Here is a 23,422-nt window from a genome sequence, read left to right as displayed (position 1 = left end):
AACGGCTTTATTGCAATGGACCCAAATCACAGTGGCATTAGGTATTTCAACAGTGACATCAGAAGGGAGACAGCAGTGGGGTAGTGGCTTGATGGTTCAGATTTCAGACTATTCTTCTGGGGTGCCTGGCTGGCTCAGTTGATAGAGCATGTGACTCTTGACCTCAGGATTGTGAGTTCAAGCCCCACTGTGGGTGTAGAGCTTACTTAAAAATAAATAAAATTATTCTCTCAACCTAGTATGCTATACAAAGTATCAAGTAAACCTGAGGGGAAAATAATTATTTTCAGATGTTCAAGGAGTTGAAAATTATGCCCGCCCTAGCATCCTTTCTCAGGAAGCTACTCAAGGATGTACTCCGCTAGAACTCGGGTATAAACCAAGGCAGAGAAGACAAAGAAACCAGGTAACAGAGACTAGCCCAGGAGAGAGATGCAAGAGATTTTCAGAACAATGTTGAAAAGAGTCCCAGGATGACAGTTATGCATCAGGTCGGGACAGTAATCCACTGGTCCAATGATTAGAGCAGGTCAGAAGTTGCCAGGAGAGATTTCCAAGAGAGGAAATTGTTAGGTAGAACACCTAATGTGTTTGAGCAGATTTCCAAGATGGGAAAAGAGTTTGGCATTGAATTAGCAGTAACTACAAAGAAAACTAAATGAAGGAAAACAAGCCAGTAAACAAAGGAACTAGATCATCACTAACACCAGGAAAAACAAATTATTGTGCAGGGGGAAGAAAAGTATTCATAGTAAACGTGATGGCTCAGGTCACAATCATAATATTTAAACATTAATGTTGGTATAATTAAAAAAGAAAAACACCTCTTTAAGTGAGCCTGCTGTAACCAAGCAAGCTCCTTCCAGGATTAGCATCCTAGAAAGGGCTTTTTGACTCTTTGTCCAATGTTCTTTTCCCTACACCGCATGATTAATACATTAAATTACTGTAATTAGCTTATTATTTGACTTTATATGCACTCAGTCACATAGGTTTGTCATCATTTTCATATTGAAGATAATACTTATACCTTCTCTGAGGGAGTGGGAAGTTAAAAAATAGAACGCAGCTTGTTAATGCCTGTGTTTTGGCATCTGAATTGCAGTGCACGGAAGCAGACGGCCCTTATTACCATGTTGGTTTCCATGGGAGGCCACTCACCTAATTATGCGCTGGCTTTTCTTCACCTGCTTAGACACAATGTGCTCCTCCAGGGTTACATTCAGGATCCGCACTGCAGGTGAAATTATTCTCAAAGAAGTCTGACTATGACAGTGACAGATGTCCCACGGGTATTTCTATTTGATGTATTAACGTATTTTTTTTTCATGTGGTGATATTTATTGTCACCTAAATCTATGAATGCAAAATGAAGAGCATAAGAATAATATTTACTAAGTTAACAGCTGTTCATAATGCTGAGCTAGATGTTAATTAAAAAAAAAAAAAAACAGTTGAGCTAAAATAAGACCTTGTAATGGTTCTCTGTAAATTTAAGGAGATGTGAAAACCAGGTGAGATAAACTATTATGTTGAAAAGAGCATGTTCTGTAATAACTCCAAAGCTCTGTGTTTGCCTAAATAGCTCGTAGATCATTAAATGATTGCAATGTCATAAATACTGAATATTCATTATGTTGAACAGAAGATAAGTACAGTGATCAAATCCTTTTGCTTCTAAATGTGGCAATTTCGACTTTTAGTTTCATTATTGGGCAGCAAGACAGTATATGTGAAACGTTTATCTTGGATTCTAAAAATGTACATATTTTTATTTACATTTCATATATCCTTGTTTATGGTAATAATATGGGATGTCTTGTCAACTAAAGTTGTTCTTTAGTGTGAATCATCTCAAGCATTACAAAGATGATGTATCATTGAAAAATGGAGGGGGGAGAAAGAACAACTGGAATGGTACATAACTTGTGATTTCATAACAAAGCATGGGATATCCTACAGTGATTTTATACTATATCCTTAGCAAAACATCTGTTAAGTTTTATCTTGCTTGATGTACATTCCTTGTAAGTACTGGAATAAACTCATAACAAAAATTGTCAATGTTAACTAAATTTCTAGAATCACTGTGCTTTCTCAGGATGACATTGTGAACTAAATACTCACTATTAACTAATGGTTTGTTTCTTAGCATAATATCAATTTTAGACAAATGGGTAATTTTAGCAGTTAATTACTTAGAGGGCAATTTAAAATCTCAATCAAAAGCCTGAGGACATTGTCCTTGTTATAAATATTTATGATGATTAAAGGTATAGCAACCAATTGCTAGAACATAATTGGTATGTCAGAAACTGGTTAGAATTTTGCGGGGAGGGTAGTTAATTTTTTCCCCCTTTAAGCCATTCACTCTGAATTTTATTAGGTTTTGGCTATCATAGTTGAGTTGAATGCAGGACTTGTATTCTTCAATTTATAACTCTCAGTGATATACAGATTGATCATTGAGGTAAAGGAAATGACCATAACAGTCTAAATTTTGTCCTTCCAGTGTTTTATGTGTTCTTTAAAAATTAATAATCATGAGAGACTGAAAATTAAGGTTCATGGAAAAAAAGATTAATTGCTGTCTCCAGCTAATATCTAGAAATGTAGATGTGTGAATTTTAATATCATGACGACATTGGATCCTCCTGTGTTTTTCTGTAATATACCTTCATTTCCATGTTATCCTAATGGCTTTTCTAGAAGATTCCTTGCAAAAATGCATTTGCAGTTTTTTAACGCAACTGTTTTGGGATAACCCAAAATAACCAAAGTAATTGTGAATACTGTGCCTTAGTCTCTGAAATATCTGAAATCCAACTGGCATAAAGCTGAGTTTCATTTTTGCATTTCAATATCTATATTAATTTAAAAGATATGAGGATTATTATGCTTGGAAAATCGCTATTTTTCTTTCATAGTCCAGGGAACAGGCAGGTGTATAACAGACAGAATAATGTTATGCCAAATTAAGATTGTCTTATACAGATGGCACGGAGAATTGATTCCTAAATGAGACTTTCTAATGTTTAGATGGAAAATCAGGTGTTACCTGATTTTCTCCATACTCTGCTTTAGAACTCTCATTTAGCTGGTAATGATTTCCTACTATGCGTTACTGTGAATATATAGAGACTTTTCTCATTCTGTATTTTGGGAAATATGATTATTTCATGAAGCTATTAAAGAGTGCTTTAGTCTCAGCACCTGTCCAGGTTTCTTTTGAACATTTTTATCCTATTTTTATTGTAACAAAATAATCTTCCATATCTAGAAAGTGAAGGATTAACAATCAAAGAAACAATAAAAGAAAGTGAAACTCCATGTGTTGATTCATATTGTGCTGGACATTCAGAAGGGGTCTCAGTAGTGAATTTCTGGTGAAGCTGTGGGGCCGCTTTCAGTTGTTCAGATCATGTCTTTTGTATCTTTGGCATCATCTGCGGATCTACTTGTCACAATCTGGATCAGACAAAGGAATCAAGGCAGCTAATTAAATGGCATACTCTTTCTTAGGAGTACTTTAAAGCCTAGATTGAAAAGAAATCACCCCAAAGATTGATGAAATATGGTCATTGGAAGTATGCCATACGATATTTTGTAAGATGGAAGATAATTGTAAGATGAAATTACCCAGCCTGGGGAGTACGCAATGAGAGTACATCCTCCTGGGTTTTAATCTTCAAGCCATTCACCTTGCTTCTCTCTCATTTAAGATGGATCTGCACTTGACCCCTTTGTTTGTATGTTTTCCAAGACAAACATGAGGACCCAGGAAGGAAATCAGCCTGAGTAATAAAGTTATGTACACACTACCGAGGATTTTTCTGATTTTTGGACTGGTACAGCCTTCGTGTGACTAGCCAGTACATCGCGTAGCTATTTTGTCATTAATGTATCCATTCCTATTATTTGAGACCTCTCTGAGAGGATAGAAAGAGAGCTTTATTGATCATTATATCCAAATTCAAAGTGTTTCCTGCATTCCATTTGAAATTTTTCTGTGTTATAGCTTATACATATGAGCTTTCTCTAAGACTCTTAGACTCAAGATTTATCACCTGTGTCAATTTTTCAGTGTGCATCTCTCTCCTTTTTAATTATAATTTTATTGTGTTTTTATCTGGAAGCCCGTACCTCTCACTCCCCTTCACCCATTTTGCCCATATCCCCACTCCACTCCCTTCTGGTCACCACCAATTTCCTGTTTATGGGTCTGTTTCTGCTTTTTGTTTGTTTGCTTGTTTGTTTTTAGATTCCACATATAAGTGGAATCAGATGGTATTTGTCTTTCTCTGACTGACTTATTTCACTTAGCATAATGCTCTCTAGGTCCATCCGTGTTGTCACAAATGGCAAGATCTCATTTTTTATGGCTGAGTAATATTCCTGTGTGTGTGTGCGCACGCGTGCATGTGTGCATGCTCCATCTCTTCTTTATCCCTTCATCTGTCAGTGGTCCCTTGGGTTGCTTCCATATCTGGCTACTGTAAATAATGCTGCAGTAAACATAGGGGTGCATATATCTTTTTGAATTATTATTTTCATTTTCTTTGCATAAATACCCAGTAGGGGAATTATTGGATTATATGATATTTGTATTTTTAATTTTTTCAGGACTCTCCATACTGTTTTCCATAGTGGTTCCATCAATTTGCATTCCCATCAACAGTGCAGAAGGGTTCCTTTTTCTCCAGTTCTCGCCAACATTTGTTACCTCTTGTCTTTTTGATTCTAGTCATTCTGACAGGTGTGAGGTGATATCTCCTTGTAGTTTTGATTTGCATTTCCCTTACAACGAATGATGTTGGACATCTTCTCCTGTGTTTTTTGACCATCTGGATATTTTCTTTTGAAAAATGTCTATTCAAGTCCTCTGCCGATTTTTTAATTGGGTTGATTGGGGTTTTTTTGGTGATGTATAAGTTCTATATATATTTTGAATATTAACTCTTAATCAGATATATCATTTGCAAATATTATCTTTCATTTCAGTAGGTTGCCTTTTTGTTTTGTTGATGCTTTCCTTCGCTGTGCAGAAGCTTTTTATTTTGGTGTGGTCCCAGTAGTTTATTTTTGCTTTTTTTCCCTTGCCTGAGGAGACATGTCTAGAAAAATGTGTCTGTAGCCAGTGTCAAAGAAATTACTGCCTGTGTGTTCTCTTCGAGGAGTTCTATCATTTCAGGTCTCACATTTAGGCCTTTAATCCATTTTGAGTTTATTTTTGTATATGGCGTAAGGAAGTAGTCCAGCTTCATTCTTTTGCAAGTAACTGTCCAGGTTTTCCAGCGCCATTTATTGAAGACACTGTCTTTTTTCCATTGTATACTTTTGCCTCTTTTATCATAGATTAATTGACCATATAAGCATAGGTTTACTTCTGGGCTATCTCTCTTTTTAAAAAAGTTTTATTAGTCTTGTCAATTGATATTAAGACACTTCATGTTGATTAGTGTCTAAGATGTTACTTAAAGCAATAAAACCATTTTAAACTTCATTTATTACTTATCGTTGTGTGTAAAAAAAGAATGACCCTTTAGTTAGGGGAGAGTAGCATACACGCACAAATGAAGTTGAGAAAAAATTGTATTTCATGCTATTTCTTTTAGTTTTATAAAGTGCGTATCAATCAGGTCAGTTGTGTAACTCTGAACTATATGGACAAAGAGAAACCTGATAACAACAGGTCTTAAGAAGATTATATTATTTGAATTCTTTGAAACAACTGTTTCAGTTTTTCTCTTGGAAAATAATGTTAGGTAACTATTTAAGGCCAATAGCTTAAGTTTGACCATTTTGTTTCTACTTAGCTAGGGAATATTTCTAATACTAATTTTAGGCTGTTAACCGACTTTATTAAAGGGAAAATTCTCATCCTCAGTACTACCAACTTGCTTCATCATATACACAAACCCTCATAACTTGGAAACCTACTTACTGTATTAGAGCTTCTTTCAAGGAATTTGACAAAACAAAGATCTGTCTTTCAAACCCCATTTGACTCCCTGTAAGCATCCCAGCTCTGGTTCCCATGGTTTCAATCTGCTGCTTAAGGTGGATGTCTCTCTGTACCTTGCTTGGTATCTACCATTGCACTGAGGCCAGAAGAGAGGGCAGAATGGGAGGCCAACTTCGCTGGTATACTCAAAGATCACAGAAAGTATGCAAGATCTTTCCCATAAGAGCTTGCCCAAATACCTGAAATTCTCATTTTTGGAGTTATTCCTCTCCAGAAAATTATCATCTTTAGGAATAAGATATTCATGTGTAAATATCTCAGAGAATGTAAATTAAATAATTGTTATATTATCTGGAAATGATAAAATGTTATTTATCTCAGGACCTTGAGGGAGTGGAACAAAGAAGAAGAAAATTGAATGGAAGATCTCAAAAAGGATAAAAAGTAGCAAGACAAATTACCCCTGGAACTCAGATTTTCCAGGAACTACACCTATCTGTAGTATGTGGCAAAAAAAGTATACATCTACAACCTGATGGCTGGACATGGATATTTGTGTCTTACCCATCCCAGTAGCACACTTCACACTGTCAAGGATGTCCAAAGGGACACGTAAATTATACCATAATATTGAATATCTGGGGTTTTGTTTCTGTCTCCTTTACATCTCCATATGACAAGCTAAGCATTCTTTCCAAAAAGTTTAAGACATGAAACTGCAATGATGCTTTGTAAAATAGGAACTGTTTGACATGAATTCTGTACATTGTATTTGCAATTAGGATTTGGTATTTGCGTTACGTACTTGCACATTTGAAACTCACCTAAATGGAATGAATCATGATGAATCATAACTGTGGCCTTTAAAAATTTCAGAAAACCTAATATTGTAATGATACCATTATCTGATGTATATTGTAAAATATTTTGGCATTTCTCAGATATTTTGGGGTCTCAAAGTTTCTAATTATTTTCCATCTCCAGAAAGTTTGATGTCTGGGTAATTTCATGTTTGCACAGCCTATGGGTTTTTAAACAATACAATGGTAAACAAGGAACATATTATTTGAAGTATTTATGACCCATGTACAACTTTGGTTTATTTGCCACTGTCATATTTTCTAGCCTTAGATTCACACCATGTGTAGCTACTTCAATCAAATAGTACATGTACTTTTTAAAAAAAGTCAAACAGTGCACCAGCAGTACTTTGATTACTGGGTGTCAGAGCAAGACAAAGATGGGTTCAAGTATTAGTAGTACCTCTTACTTGCTGTGTGGCCCTTTGGCCGATTCATTTTACTCCTCTGTGCCGTTGTTTCTTTATCTGTGAAACAGGGGTAATAGCATCTATCTGGCAGAGGTGTTGGGAGGATTAAATTATCTAAATGAGTGTAAAACACTAGCACAATGTCTGTCATCGTAAGCACTTAGTAAATGGCAGTTATTATAGCTCTTTTATTTATGAGTCCCTTTCATTTCTGTTATTCAAACAATTATGAAATGATAGCATTACAAGGCGAATGACTATTAAAGGTATCTAAGACTCAATCAGTCATTTTCAAGATGGGAAATTTAAGATCCAGAGATGGTAAACTTGGCTCCCAGGGGGCACAAAAGTACACTAAATGTCTTTGTAAGAATTGGTTATATACCAGAAGGCATGGGGTCCATTGCTAATAGCTCTAATAAGCCTCCTGTAAGCCCTGAGAGACTCTAGACATTGCTTAAGAAAGTTGACCCATGAAAATCCATATGATGTTCCTGTGCTTAGTCTCATATGAAGTGGAACCACACATATTAAATAATTCATGCATTTCAGACCATTCGTAGAACCCAGTGACTCTGAACACTGATCACACATCTATAGACTTTGAAAGGGAGGGGAATATAAATCTTGTTGTTTACTGCAAGTACCAATAATTCTTCTGAGTAATAAAACATATTGAGTCCAACAATGTGTGCCTTTTACCCACTTAAAAATTTTTGATAAGAGGCCTTATCTTGATTTTTTTTAATCTACTTAAAACCTAAGAAGTTTCATAAGGGAATAGATAAAGTATTAAAGGCTATCCCCAAGAAGTATATAGCATGGCACTGAGAATACGAGCTGTTTCCTGCCAGGGATGACAAGACAACTGGGCTATAGATAGATCTGCTGCTGGCAAAAATGTTCTGTTCATCAGATTATTGCTATTTAAGGCATTTTCCCATTGGGATTTGTACTGCAGAAAGTGAACGTATTCAAACTAGAGTATAAATCCTCAGTGATTATATTGAAGAATTTGGAGGAATCTCCTTTTATAAAGTTGAAGAGAATATCCTGAGATGACAACGTATTTTTAGGAAGACCTTATGGCTACTATAGTAGAAAGATGGAAAGAGAGTTTCACATCTGTTGATAATATTTATCAACTTCAGTACCTAAAGCCATGTTATTAATTTCTGAGAGGATTTTAAATAGCAAAAACAAATTCAGGAATCATATACTCATTACATAATATACTAATTGAGACTTTTACAAACTTGGGTTCACTTAGTAAAAGCACTTTCATTATATTGGGTATATATCTGTGTTCATCCATGCATTTATCAAGCATCAGCTGCATTTAAGATGATGAGATATAATGGGAAGTTCACAAGCGCTGTGTAATGGATGAATGACTTTGAATAAGTTTCTTGTGCATTTAGAGCTTAGTTCTCTTATTTAAAAGAAAAAAAGTACAGGATGATTGATGGAAAGGATTAAATGATACATGTAAGAGTACTCAGAACAGCTTTTAAATTAGAGTAAACCTTCAGTTGGTATCAGTCCCCCCTCTTTTCAGTTGCTGAGATTCCATCAATATGTACCAAATTTTATTAGCAAATACCAAAGATGATTTGTACTTCTTTTCTGTGCATGTGGCCCTTCTTTGGTGGTCCTTCTTGTCTTCACACTGTCCCTCTGGTTTTCAAAACGATCAAGTGTAGGCTATTGTGTGGTGATTTATACAACCAAGTGGAGTGCCTTTCTCAAAATTTGTATGGGAAAGTTAGGTATATGCCTGCTTATCTAACAGAAGAGATTCCCAAGACGTGAGTTCTCAAGACATTTCCAAAGACTGTTCCATTCTATTTAACTTAGCATGTCCACTGCTTCCTTACAGCCTCCCCCAGCTAGCAGTGCATATTCTGTTAAGCACATTAAAATATTATTGCTAAAACACCAGCTTTTCTAATGTGTTTAGTGAAGTGTACTGTTGTCCCCCTGCCACCATTACGGTTATGATGATGAGTTGGTAGGTTTCTAGTTTTATACATTGTCTTTTCATTTATTTGGGTTTTTCTTCTTAATTTATCTCGTGACCTGCTTGCTTGGTCATTTCAATATTTTCCCTCAGGGTAGCAAGAGGTCTGGCATACAACACATCATTTCACCTTGTGCATCTAGTCACTGTTCAATTTGATTTCCTATTAAAATTTTACATGTGATGACTGACCAGATTGCTATGATTTATCCCTTCCGCGGGCTGCTCTTCATCTTATGGCAGGATCCGTTCTTTTTTTTTTCTTTTAGTTGGAGCCTCCTCCTCTGTGCCTCCAGCACACTCAGTTTGTGTTGCTGTTACAGTGCAGACTTCTCGAAGTGGTAGCCATCTGCTTGTGTGTCTCTCATACCCCGTGAGCTGTGAGCTTCTGGAGTCCAGGGACTCCATCTAATACCTTATTTATCTTTGCATCCCTCGTGCAGACAGCACCTAGCATGGCACACGGCTGGCACTTAATAAATCCCGAGTGAATTTATTCTATGGAGATTTGTTCTGACTTATCTTTGTGCATTGCTCAAAGAGCTAAAAGTTGTTTGGGGGGCTAGCACCATGTTTGGGGCTGTATTTGTCATGGCTGGGCCTCGTTTGGCATGTACACAATTGTAATTGGAGTGTGTAGTTGCCTCCTTCCCTGACACCAATTTTCTTAATCTCCTTTAATATGATACCCTCTTTGAATAGCTTCTGCATTAGCATGAGGATTATGTATTTTCACTCATTAGTAAAGGTATTAAAAGAAGAGCCCTTTGGGACTGCCTGATTTACCCACTTCTACCCTTAGTGTTTGGAAAATCCCATGGCATTCTTTCCTCTCTGTTATTTTTGTATCTGCTTCATCCAGATGCTTCTAAATTCAGCTCAGTAATCGCAGTACTGGTATAGGAGTGTCAACTGTGTGTCCAGGTTAGGAAGATGGCCAGGGCACGCCGCCTGTGAGAGGCAGGATGATACATATGTGGTAGACATATGCAGAGGCTGCCCCTGGAGCACCGCGGGGAGCACCTCACGCACACCTGTGGAGGGAGGGAAGGCCTGGGGAGGTGGTCGCGGTGGGCTCCAGAGAAGAGTGGTTCTTGAGGTGAGACCTAAGAAATAACCTGAAGAATCACAAATAACGGGGGGAGGAGGCTTTTTTATCAGAAAAGAGGCAAGAATAAAGGTAAAGGCTTGAAGAGCACTGTGCTCGGAGCGTGGGGGTGGGTGAGATTGCGTGAAGTCAGGGAGCGGAGGGCGATGAAGCCTGAGCCCGGAAGACTGTGGTATTATATGCCCAGACTTGATCCTGTCAGTTGGAGGAAGCAGCTTCTATGTCAACATTTGGTCCACTTGTGTTGATTTCTGGCCAAGATTCCTATAGTGAGGTAGGTGGTCAAGACCATGGACTTTAGAATCGAACTGCCTGGGTTCAAGTCCTGGCTCTGCCACTTAATTGCTGTACAACGTGGAGAAATTTTGTGCTTCGTTTCCTCATCGTGAATACAGAGATTATAGTAGTACCTCTTTCATTAAAATCGTTACAGAGATTAAGTGGGGCTGCATTCGCGATGCATCCACAGAATGGCAGTTGGCACTTGCTGGCCCTGAAACTAAAACTCATAAGTCTCTGGTAGGCCCCAAAGGTCAGTTAGCTCCTTGCAGAAGGCTAGACTTTCTTTTTAAAGTCAGTTTGTTTTTTGAAATCGAGTTTGTTGTGTGGTCTGCTTTTGCCTTTTGTTTTTAAGCTTTTGAAAACACAAAGTAGCTTTATTGGCTCACTTTCTCCCGTCTAAACTGGAGGAATATGGATTTTCTTAGAAACTGTAAGCTTTAGGCTTCAGGATGGAGGGGGTATTAGGAGTAAAGAATGAAGCTGGATGGTGGTGATGGTGTTGTCTTTCCATCTGCCACACAGGAAGGATCGAGAGGAGGAGTCTAGAGAGATGTTTGCTTCCTGAGGTTCTTGAGCCACTAATTTAATCTAGGCTAACAGAGAACAGACTTTTCCTTTCTGATGCTTAGATTCTGGAAATAATGACCCCAGGCTTTCACTGCTCCATAGCATAGCATCACATACAAAGATTTTGAAATGAATTTATCTTACTGTGATTTCAAGGTATCCACCCTGTAAAAAGTTTACCTGGCTTGTATAGCCCCCCGTTCATCGGAAGATATTCCAGAAATGCTAGCTTCAGTGCCCTCAAGGAGTTGCCAATCTCTTCCATTTAAATATTCTGGAATCCTTATATCATCAATCTTTGACAACTGACTCATTTCAAATTTCCCTGAAACTGCTTTTTGTCACTAGCTAATTATATAGACTAGAATACCGATGGCAGTTAAAACATTTGTTTTTATTTTTGTTTTAAAAGATTGATTTCTAGGAGTGCCTGGGTGGCTCAATCCATTAAATGTCTCTCTTCAGCTCAGGTCATGATCTCAGGGTCCTGGGATCAAGACCCACATCAGCTCCCTGCTCAGGGGCGAGTCTGCTTCTCCTTCTTCCTCTCCCTCTGTGGTATCTCTCACTCTCATTCTCTTGCAAACAAATAAATAAAATCTTTAAAAAAAACCTAAAAGATTAATTTCTAAAAATTAGACATTATTAGGATTATTTTGCGAAGTAAATTGTTTTAAAAAAGTTCCTTTTTCGGGACACCTGGGTGGCTCAGTCAGTTGTGTCCGACTCTTGATTTCAGCTCAGGTCTCCATCTCAGGGTCGTGAGTTCAAGCCCCACATTGGGATCCGCACTGGGCATGGGCCTACTCTAAAATAAAATAAAATAAAATGTTTCCTTTTTCATAAACAGAATATTGGAAACCCTTGCAAATCACATTGTTATGATCAAAATAGAAATATTTGATATGATCCAATATGAAAATAAACACATAAGGCCATCAGTCACTTCCTAAAATTATTTCTTATGAAAGTATTGCTCTTAAATTCTTGGTTTCTCTATTTTCTGTTTCCTTTCGGGTGGGTCTGCTTTGTAATCAGTGAAGGTGCGTGTCTGTCTTTAGGCAATAGCTAATCTCTTTGGCCATATGTGCAAAAGCAGTATAATTACAACGTAGTATTAATTGGGCCATGGGATTGTTTTGTTTTAATTATTGAAATCATCTTATCTTTCCATTCCTTAAAGCATGTTAATGGGTGAATCACTGGATAACATGTTTATGTCATTTCTATGGAATTAAATATGTGCACATTTACATAAACTTGGTAAAAAAAATTCTGCTTCCTTTGATAATGTTACAGATAGATTTTTTTCCTGCGTCTCAAGCATCACTAGAAGCCTGAGGAAATCAGATATTATAAAGAATTGATTCTTTACATTCTGCCTAATTTATAGAGTGCAGATTGGATTATAGATTTCTGGCTAAGGAGGGTATCATTCTGGGTTGACATAATAAGTTGGTAGAAAATTTTAGATTTACTTGTTAATGAACCAGGGATTTCCATACCCTTAATGCACATTCTCTTTAAATGATTTGGGTAGGAAATTTAGTGATGGGTACCCATTTTTACCAAATACAAGTGCTTGGCGACTGTATGTAGAAACTGGCATTTATCTGTGTTCAGATTTTAACTTTTGTCTCCCTATTTTTTCAGTTGTTTTTATTTCAGTTGCTGCGAGGGCTGTCTTACATCCACCAGCGTTATATTTTGCACAGAGACCTGAAACCACAGAACCTTCTGATCAGTGACACGGGGGAGTTAAAGCTGGCAGATTTCGGTAGGAAAGCAGTTAATTACCAGTCTATTTTGTCACACTGTGAGAATGCCAGGCAGATGGTGACACTGCATTTGTTTAGGTTTGCTTCTTCTATCATTGTCGATCATGGGTAACATTTTTTTGAGGCTTGAAGGAAATTTTTTTTTTTTAATGATCAACATCATGCTTTGTGGATTTATTAAAAATTCACACTGCTTGTTAGAGTCTTGAATAATCATAAGCACAAATCAGATGTCATGTATTTCTAAAGGAAAAGTCCAATTTTGAGCATGAAATATATTGAAAGAAATCTAAATTTTTTCACCTTTTACTAATAATGCAAAATGTCAAACCTATTCCAAAGTGGAAGGATAGGTGTAAGGAACCCTCATTACCCATCACCCAGCTTCCACAATTATCAGTCTGTTGTCAGACTTGAAGAAACCTGAATTTAAGCCTCTGGACTTTTGGGGGCATCACAAAATATATTCAATAGTACATATTGCCCTGTGGTTTTAATACCTTAGAAATCTAGGGCCAGGGTTAAGTTTTCCAGAAATGACTGTTTCAAGACTTCTCAATAACTATACAAAAGTAGACACTGATTCCAATTTAAAAGTTGTGGTTTTCAGTCATTGTAAGTCATCCCTTCCTTAAAGTTTTGAGGTTGGCCTCTTCCAGCTTAGAAGCTTTCCTCCAGACTCTATGTTGAGTCCACAAAGGGGAGCAGAATTGTATCTTCACTGCTAGCTCTCCTCCCCTCATCAACTGTGACATTCCTGCTTCACCCTGGCTCTGTCACAGCAGAGAGGGTGCTGAGTCGATTCCCAGCACCAGGGGATGCTGATGGCAGCATGATATGTTGACATTGCATTGCCTCAATTATTTTTGAATACATATTCTGATTAGAAATTTGTTCCATTAAGAGTGGAATAGAAATATTACCCTTGGGACATAAACATGCCTGAGGTTGAGATACAGGCTTTTGATGAAATATGATTATCTTTTCCCTCCCCACCTTCCGATAAATAAAAGAGCAAGAAATGTCTGTTTCCTATTCCAAGGTTAGGAGACTGTTCAGTACCTTTGGAATGAATCTACTCTGTTGGGTTTTAAATATTCTTTCCTTCTAAAATTGAAATAAAACAAAAGTTAGCATAACGAGTGATATATTGTGAAAGTGTCATTTGTTCTCATCTTGTTGGTAGAAATGATGAAACTCTGTGTGTGTGTGGTTTATTGCCAGATTTTAGCATCAAAATAATACAAGGTGGCCAGACATAAAGTCTTTCTATTACAGAGTAGAAAATAATGGGAGAGTAGGTGGGTGGAGGAGAGATTTGTGGTTCCTCAAATATAGGGTTATTGGATTTGCTGTGAACATTATTTTGTGGTTTGTCAGTATCAGTAAATTAATAAGGCTTCATAGTGATTTTCTTCTGGTGTTTTAATATACTGTGAGGTATATGTTGGAGTAAGTAATTGCATTGAACATTTAATTCTATTGAACGTGGTTTTCTTGTGTATTTGTAAAATAACATTTGTAAAAAAAACATTTTACAAAGTTGATTTTGTTTATATGATCAAGGGTATAATGGGATTATATGTAAGTGCTTACTGGGGATTATTTGTTAATTTTATGGCAATGTTTTTATTATAATTGTCAGGTAAGTTCATCTTAAAAGATTCTTTTGAATCTTTAAAACTGACATTTTATAATATCAGATTCAGAAATAAATTGAAATGCAGTTTTAAACAACTTAGGAAGTGTTTTAGAAAATTAGAAAATTGAGAGATACTCAGAGCCAACATTTACATTTTCCTTGTTTCTTTTCCTAGTACCTTTCCTCTCCTCCTCCAGGCTCTTCTTTTTCAAAACATTTTCTTTTGTAAAGTTTTCACCCACGAATATGCCATGCACATTTTCTCGTGTTGTTAAATGTGAAAAAAATCATTTCTAACAGCTTAGATGTTTCCTTTCATAGCCCAAACCTCGTCTCTTTATTCAGTTCCTTACCAATGACCATTTAAGTGCTTGCTGCATTTCCCTCTCGGGGGCAGTCCTGCGCTGAAAGGCCTTGTCGGGGAGGCTGTGTGTGCACTTGCAGAGTCCGTATTCTAAAGCCTCTGATTCCTTGCACCAGCCCGTTCTGCAGAAAGGTTGTGCCACACACCGCCCCCCCCAGCATCACGGATTGAGTCTCCTTGCCTGGAACACACCCTTGGCATGCGTCCTGTGCACAAAGTATAATACGCGAGACTCATCCACCAACTGACAGTTTCCCCCCAGTTAATTGTGCATTATTTTTGTCTTTTAATTTAAGACATGCAATTAACTGTGATTTACTGCACTTGGGCACGTGTTTATGTCTGAGCTGAAGGAAGCACAGTAGAAGCTGTGGAGAAGCTAGACAGTCAAAATGGGATGGTTCCAGGCAGCAGAACAATTAGAAACACCAGGTCTTAATTCAGACTTTGATGTATAAAGAGCTTTAGACGCAGTTCTTTTGTCCTTTTTTTTTTTCTTGTGTGAAAATTGATTAAAAGAGACAAATGAAATCTGTCTGAGTACAGGTCCCATGTTGTAAGTGTTACTATTTTTATTAGAAAAACTACTTGGGGAGTGAGGGGGAAACACTGAAATTTATTGAATTTATTCTGAGTGCCAGACACTTAGAAATTCTTGTTTCACTGTGTCTTCAATCTAGTAAGGTATATTAACCCATGTTTTTGAAAGAGACCTGAGTTCAGAGAGGCTTGACCACACAGGTAACTGGTTGCAAAGCTGGAATTCTTCAGTAGCTCTTGCAGTGCACTGAAATGATTGTGTTCATTGGTTTATCTGTTACTTTTTTTTTTTTTAAAGATTTTATTTATTTATTTGAGAGAGAGAGAGAATGAGAGACAGAGACATGAGAGGGAGGAGGGTCAGAGGGAGAAGCAGACTCCCTGCCGAGCAGGGAGCCCGATGTGGGACTCGATCCCGGGACTCCAGGATCATGACCTGAGCCGAAGGCAGTCGCTTAACCAACTGAGCCACCCAGGCGCCCCTATCTGTTACTTTTTTATTCCAGTACTTGATTGTAAGTTCTGTGAGGGCAGGGACTCGGCTTGTCTTTCTTACTCTTGTCTGTGCTATGTCTAGAACCATGCTTAGCACATAGTAGGCATTCAGGAGATATTGGTTGAATGAATTAAAAATATGTATGACTAAATTGAGTATTATTTAAAGACTAAGACCCACTGAGGCTCTTGGATGGCTCACTGGGTTAAGTGTCTGCCATCGGCTCAGGTTATGATCCCAGGGTCCTGGGATCTAGCCTTGCATTAGGCTCCCTGCTCAGTGGGGAGTCTGCTTCTCCCTCTCCCTCTGCTGCTCTCCCTGCTCATGCTCATGCTCTCTCTCTCTCTCTCTCTCACATAAATAAATAAAATCTTTAAAAAAAAAAAAAAAGACTAAGACCCACCTAAATTTACTAATTTCTGCTTCTTTGCTTTGGTAAACCAGCAGTTAACAAACTAATTTTCTCTTCATCAGTGCTATCTTGGCTGGGTACAGTCAAAAGTTAAAAACTTGTTAGTGTTGGAGCCTCAGGATTGCTTTGAAGCTTAGGCCCTACATACCTGTTTGCTATTTACTATGTATGTAACCTTGGACTGCAGAAATACAGGTCACTGAGTGAATGTAAACGTGCGCAGAAGGTGTCTATGATTTGCAGTTCCTACTGTGCCGGCCTTAAATGATCATCTCATTATATTGTTGTTTTGGGCAAAATGTGTTGAACATTGAATTAGGAGAGCTGGCTCTGTCTATATCTAGCCTGTGACTTTCACGAAGTCATTTATCGTTTCTGATCCTTAGGCCCCTCCACTGAAAAATAGGGGCATTGGACTGGTACTTTCCAAGATCCTTTTAAGTGCTGTTTTGTTTTGTTTTTATGTTGTACATTTCTGAAATTATTAATTTATTTTCTAATAACCAGATATTTGCTGATGATTAAAAATCGGTCCATTGAATCTGAAATCAGTACTATACCATCCCTCCCTTGAATCTAATTTTTTTATTCTATCTTCTGGAAATTCAAACAGATGAGAGCCACAGTTTTATAATATGCACTGAGATCACATTAAAAGAAAATTATTGAAGTATGACAAGTAAATGCATAAATAAATTCACCAAAAATTAATGTTCATTTGCAGTATAGTAGTATGAAACTTAAGGATATATTTCCATGTAAATGAGATTAAAACAAAATAGATGAGTCTATAGACTTTCCTGCAATCCCCGTAAGACAAGGATGGTGTCATCCACATTTCCCTGCTATTCTCCCACTGTTTTAAAGGGTCATGCCTAAGTCTATGGAAAGACAGCTGGGCCGAATTTGGCCCTGAAGAAGTGAGACAGTGAGAACTCCGTAATGTAAGCACATAAGCTTTTGGCTTATGTGTATTTTATATATATATATGTATATATATATACATATATATATATAATTATTATTATTATTATTATTTTTTTACTGACTTTCCTAATGCAGGAACCTTGTTAAACATCTCTGTGGTTTTAATCAAGGAAAATTGGGTGGGTCTCTTTCCCACCAGAGGTCTAAAATATTACCTTCCTAATGTTGGCAGTTTCCTCCTCCAGGCTGTTCCCTGTTCCTCATCTTGATTTAAGAAAGGAAATTATTGTAAATCACATTTTAGATTAATTTGCGGAACACACCAGAGAAGGAACTCTACCGAGGCCATGGCGAGCCCGGGGTTTGTTGGTAATGTGCCTCTCCAAATTCGCGTGGGGAATAGTGGAAAACAGAAGGAAATCAGCTGCTTTCAGATGCAGAGTAGAGTCTGTCTGTTTGATAAATAGAAAGTGTCTGAATAAATGCCTGTTAGTCCCCAAAGTATAGACCTTTAACTATTTTTTTATCATTAGCATATAAAATTCACCATGGAAGCCATAGTTACAAATTCAAGGTTAGATATAACTTAGTCCATTTGTTTGGTGTGTAGGATTCATTTTAACTCTATCTTTGTTTCGGAATATATTTTCTATTAACAGAATTAACTATATTTTCCAGTGAGGTGTCACTCTGCTTTTATAAGGTTTTCTTTCTCAGCAGTTTAACACATGAGCAGTTCTAATGCAAAGTTCAGACAATTGTTTTCATATACATCTGAAAACTGAAGAATATTTTTAGAGCAATTGATGCTGCAATTTGAACCAAAGAAAGATCTATTTTCTCCCTAATTTTTCTAGACTTCATTAAAACTCCAAATTAAAATGTACATATCTGAAAATTTATCAAAGAGATTATTAAGATTACATGTTAGAAATAATTTTGATCGACATGTGAACTAGACAGTTATTTTAAAGATGTGGTAACCCTTTTGAAAAGGAATGTTGATACTTAAAATCGTCTTCTCTCTGATCACAGCTCATCACTTAGCTTCATTATTTAAATCTTGCTTAATATCCCATTCATGCCTTCAAAAGTTTTCTCACATTCAAGGGGGATGGATGATGATGCCAATGATGATAACATTATATTGTTTTTCTGTTTTGTCTTATCACCACGTAACTTCTCCCAGGTATGCGAAGATGCTACATATATGAGAGATTTTGTTCTCCTTTTAAATAGACTTTATGCCTAGAGTGGCTTTAGATGCATAGTAAAATTGAGCAGAAAGTATACAGAATTCGCATGTACTCCCTGCCCCCACACTGCATTTAATTACCAACATCCCCCACCAGAATGGTACATCTGTGACCATAGGTGAACGTATACTACATGTCAGCATCACCCAGAGTCTGTGGTTTACATTAGGTTCACTCTTGGTGTTGTACATTCTATGGGTTTTGACAAATTATAATGATGTATCTGCCATTATAGTATCATACAGAAGAGTTTCACTGCCCTAAAAATCCTCTCATCTATATGGGTTTTTTTAAAAGCTGTAAATGGAAACAAGAAGAAAATGTATGAATTGCAACTCATATGCATATTCTACTCTGTCTATGAGAAACCTCTGTGTTCAGTCACCATAAAGCAGATTGAAGCAATGTGGATGGGGGTTGATTGCTAAGAATGGCAGCTTCCAACTCCATGGAAATGAGGAAATTCAAAAGAGTGTTAGTTCGGTTTTAGCCATATCATGCATGTGAGGTAATGAGACATTTTAAAATGCAGAACAGACTGCTACAAATAGGGCTGATCATCTCATTCTCCACTATGGATGGGAACCTTCTGGGCAAAGGGATTTCAGTATGCAAAATTATTGTTTGTTTGTTTGTGTTTTTTTACTATACAATATGAGGGCAGAATTGTTGGCAGTAAATCAGATAAGTGATGCAGGATCTGAGTTGAAATACACTGATGTGTTTTTAGAAAAAAGTCTGCCTGTGGGTTGACTGCAGCGCTGACTGTTGGCGGTAATGACCAGAGTGGGGGAATTGTAGGTGATGTTAGCAAGAGCGACAGTGAAACAAAAGGAGACAGTGTGAAACAAACCTCAGAATCATGAACACTCACAGGCTACTCAGGACAACAGTGCTTACACTTGAACATGAGTTTTGTTAACATATGGGTCATGTAAAAGGTTGCTTAGATTTTAACAGTTCACTGATGTCCCTTAATTCACAGATCTTCCTCTGTCTCCTGCTCTTTCCCTTCCAAGAAGCCACGTTTTTAAAATGCAGCCCAAGCCAGACTCCACTGAAACATACGTCAACAGGCCTGATTTATACTAGAATCTTGGTCATAGTGAGTCATGTAGTCTGAGGCACATGTTTTCTAACATTTTTACTGGGAGCTAGAGAAACTGGCTACTGTGGAAAATCTGAGATATATTATAAATTCTGAAAGCTAGACATACTTAAAAAATTTGTGATTTTGATGGGGTTTTTTTCCCTCACTTTAGTACTATCAGTTCAATATTAGTTTGCTTTTCCTCTTTTGTTTTCTAAGGTTTTTAAAATGCCATATGGGTTGGTTTATTTACTTTTGGAGTAGTGTATATTTATATTAAAAATTTTCTTCTCACCTTGAATAATTTCTTCTGTTACAGTAGATCAACATAGGAAGCTAGGACTTTTCTCTTGTTAATAAAAGAAAGTACTGGAGGAATGCCTCGGGGGCTCAGTGGGTTAAGCGGCTGCCTTTGGATCAGTTCATGATTTCAGGGTCCTGGGATCAAGTCCCGCAATAGGGTCCCTGCTCAGCGGGGGAGTTTGCTTCTCCCTCTGCCTGCCGTTCCCCTTGCTTATGCTCTCTCTCGCTCTCTCTCACTCTCTCAAATAAATAAATAAATAAAATCTTTTAAAAAAAAGTATTGGAAAATTAAAAAGTACAAAAAAAATTGAGAACTAATGATCTGTGTTGCTTAGAAATTTTAGATACATGTTTGAAAAACAGTCTATTTTATCACATACTATAAAAATAAACTTGATGTATATAATCAAGCTTACAGATCTAAAATAATATAACTTCTTGCAAAAATTCAGAACTTAGGGGCACCTGAGTGGCTCAGTTGGTTAAGCGACTGCCTTCGGCTCAGGTCATGATCCTGGAGTCCCAGGATCGAGTCCCGCATCGGGCTCCCTGCTCGGCAGGGAGTCTGCTTCTCCCTCTGACCCTGCCCCCTCTCATGTGCTCTCTGTCTCTCTCATTCTCTCTGTCTCAAATAAATAAATAAAATCTTTAAAAAAAAAAAAAAAATTCAGAACTTAAAAATGGAACGTCTCTCAGTTAAATATCTGTCAAGTTATTTGACATTCTAATTTTTAACCTGGAAGGATATTGATATAAAATGCGGATTGAAGTGTTTGGTTTTTCTTTCCAGTTTTGGAGTTAGAGTTGACAGCTAAGGAATCTATTGTGTGAATGTTATATGTGGAAACTGTGCTTAGAACCAGCCTGGAAGTCATAGAAGGGGGTCAGTGAGTTGGCTACATTGAGTGCCCCCCCCCCCCACGAGAATGGGACAAGAAAGGTGTAAAGAGAGGCCTAAGAAAAGTCAGAGGTGGTTTCTGAAAAGATACTGGTAAGCTCTCGACCTACTTAAAATATGTTGGGAGCATCTAATCAGAATCACTACTATTAATGTTAAAAGAACAATATAAAAGAAGTATGATGTGGCAGCCTTGCGCTCCAAGAGTTGGAAGCAGAATGTGATGTTATTTTCGAAGCCCTCATCCAGTTGTCGATAGAGTCTTAGCATTGGGAAGGTTTTGTTATTTTTGTTTTTCAGATAAAGGCAGCAAGTCTATGATGGGAAAGTTAACATGAATCTGTTATAATTGTATAAGAAAACCCACTACATTCACATTTCCAGAATTTTTCATTTTAGATTTTCTCTGGATTTTGAAGGAAACTCAGAGATTGTCTTGTCCAAATCCCTTATCTTAAACATGTATACACTTTGGCCCAGCGATGGAAAATAAGTTAACATTGAGCCTGTTACTTAGTAAGTGATATGTTAAGTTATTAATGTTACTGTGGCCAGTGTCTCTAGAGTCCTAATGTAGTACCCAATAAACTGTGGATAATTTATTTAGCATGTGCGCAGGCTTATTCCCCAGACATATGAGAAGGTAGAAGTGCTGACCAGATGTCTAGGTCAAAATAATCTCTCTGGGTCTGGGTACCTGTGTCAGCTGTAGTGAGATCCTTGTGGGGAAGGGGGCAATCCCTCAGTCCTCACGTTAGAACGAACGTGTGCATCTTGGGGAAATGAAAAACAAAAACAAAAACCCCACCAGTATGAAGAACGTTTCTCACAGTAGACCTGCAGGAAACCTCGTTGAAATATAAGTTGGAGTGGAGCCTTGGTAATTTATGAATTAGAAGGAACCACCCTCTTTCATTATGTTCCTGGGAGAAATTAAAGCATTGAGCAGCCCTGAGGGCAGAAGAAGGCTGAATTGGCTTTAACAGTGTTCCGCTATGACTCAGCCGTCCTGGGCAGTAGCTGGGAAATGCCCTTGTTGCCTCCCAGTGGGAGAAATCTGTTCAGATCTTGCCTTTTCCACAGGGTGGGAATAAATAGTACACAATTCCAGGGCAGGGGAGATGTAACAGATGTACTACTTAAAAACATTTCGATCTGAAATAGAAAACTTTTTACATGGGAGCACATATACCCAAGTGAAAAGAGAAGATCAAATAAAATGTCCCGGAATGGTTAGGGTGCAGATTCTGGAGCCACGTGCCAGAGTTTGAATCCAGACTCTCCAGTTTACAAATTATGTGTCCTTGGGTGAATTACCGAAATTCTCGGTGCCGTAATTTACCTGTTTAAAAATAAGGATGCAGGGGCGCCTGGGTGGCTCAGTTGGTTAAGCGACTGCCTTCGGCTCAGGTCATGATCCTGGAGTCCTGGGATCGAGTCCCGCATCGGGCTCCCTGCTCTGCAGGGAGTCTGCTTCTCCCTCTGACCCTCCCCCTCTCATGCTGTCTCTATCTCATTCTCTCTCTCAAATAAATAAATAAAATCTTTAAAAAAAAAAATAAAAAAAAAATAAGGATGCTGACAGTAATATGGGGTACCTCATAAAATTGTTAGAAGACAAATAAATGAACACTTAGAAATCATGTAAGGACAGTGCCTGGCTTATAGACAGTCCATATAAATGTCATGTTTATCATTATCCCTTTAGGGTTTAGGTTTGACGTGTTCAGAATGTTACTTTTTTTTAAATTAGTTTTAGATGTAGTGTTCCATGATTCATTGTTATTTGTTTTTAACGCGATTTTCCCCCCTAAAGTGTATAACGTAGTTTCTTGCCTTTTTAACAAGGATGTAATAAGGAATATTATTCAACAGTTCGTTCAACAGATTTTTCCTGAGTGCCTCCCATGGACCCAGCCCTGTGCTCGTGGCTGAGTGTCAGTGGTAAATCACAGCAACTTAGTTCCTGCAACTTTCCTCGCAGGAAAGTCTTGCAGACGCTATTTTGAATATCAGTTACTTTTTCTGTGGAGATGCACCAAGGGCTAATGAACTTTTTTAAACGATCTGATTTTTAAATCATTGTCTTGTATATTTTATGGAATTGTCACTTGTCTGTTTTAAAGTATAATTACTGGCCCAGGTGGAATGTTCAAAGTAATAATTCTCTACACATCAATGTTAAAAACTTTTCGTTGTTTGTAGTTCAGATTTTAAAATATATCTATCACAGTGCCATTCAGTTTACCTTCCCCGGTAAAGGGACTAGAATAATTTAATAAGAGGGACTAATTCTTGTGACAGAAGTTTTCACGATACGTTTGTCCCATTCGTGTCATTCTTTGAGAGTAAAATTATACTTCATGTTAGTTCTTTTATGAGGCAGACACTTGGTTAATTAACCAAGAAATCTGCTGGTATTATACATATTCTCCTCATAAACATCTGAGTGCTTCTGCCAAATGTTTCAGTAGGAGAGACCTGTGAGATAAGAAAATTTTGTG

At 37.5% G+C, this 23,422-nt stretch overlaps 1 protein-coding gene across 6 annotated transcripts in view; it reads left to right on the top strand.

Moving 5' to 3' along the window:
• The window catches only part of CDK14 (cyclin dependent kinase 14), a 550,615-nt gene that overhangs the window by 271,071 nt on the left and 256,122 nt on the right, over positions 1–23,422 (top strand). For all 6 annotated transcript variants that reach the window (XM_054505309.2, XM_054505308.2, XM_064575299.1 and 3 more), the window contains one exon: positions 12,866–12,989. In XM_054505309.2, coding sequence (XP_054361284.1) covers positions 12,866–12,989 — 124 coding nt within the window. The remainder of the gene's footprint in view (positions 1–12,865; positions 12,990–23,422) is intronic.

Source organism: Mirounga angustirostris, unplaced genomic scaffold, assembly GCF_029215605.1.
Source record: "Mirounga angustirostris isolate CCGP_5_RB_7025 unplaced genomic scaffold, mMirAng1.0.hap1 SCAF_12, whole genome shotgun sequence".
Lineage (NCBI taxonomy): Eukaryota > Metazoa > Chordata > Mammalia > Carnivora > Phocidae > Mirounga > Mirounga angustirostris.
The sequence above is the reverse complement of the archived record's forward strand: the minus strand, read 5'-3'. Positions and strand labels throughout refer to the sequence as shown.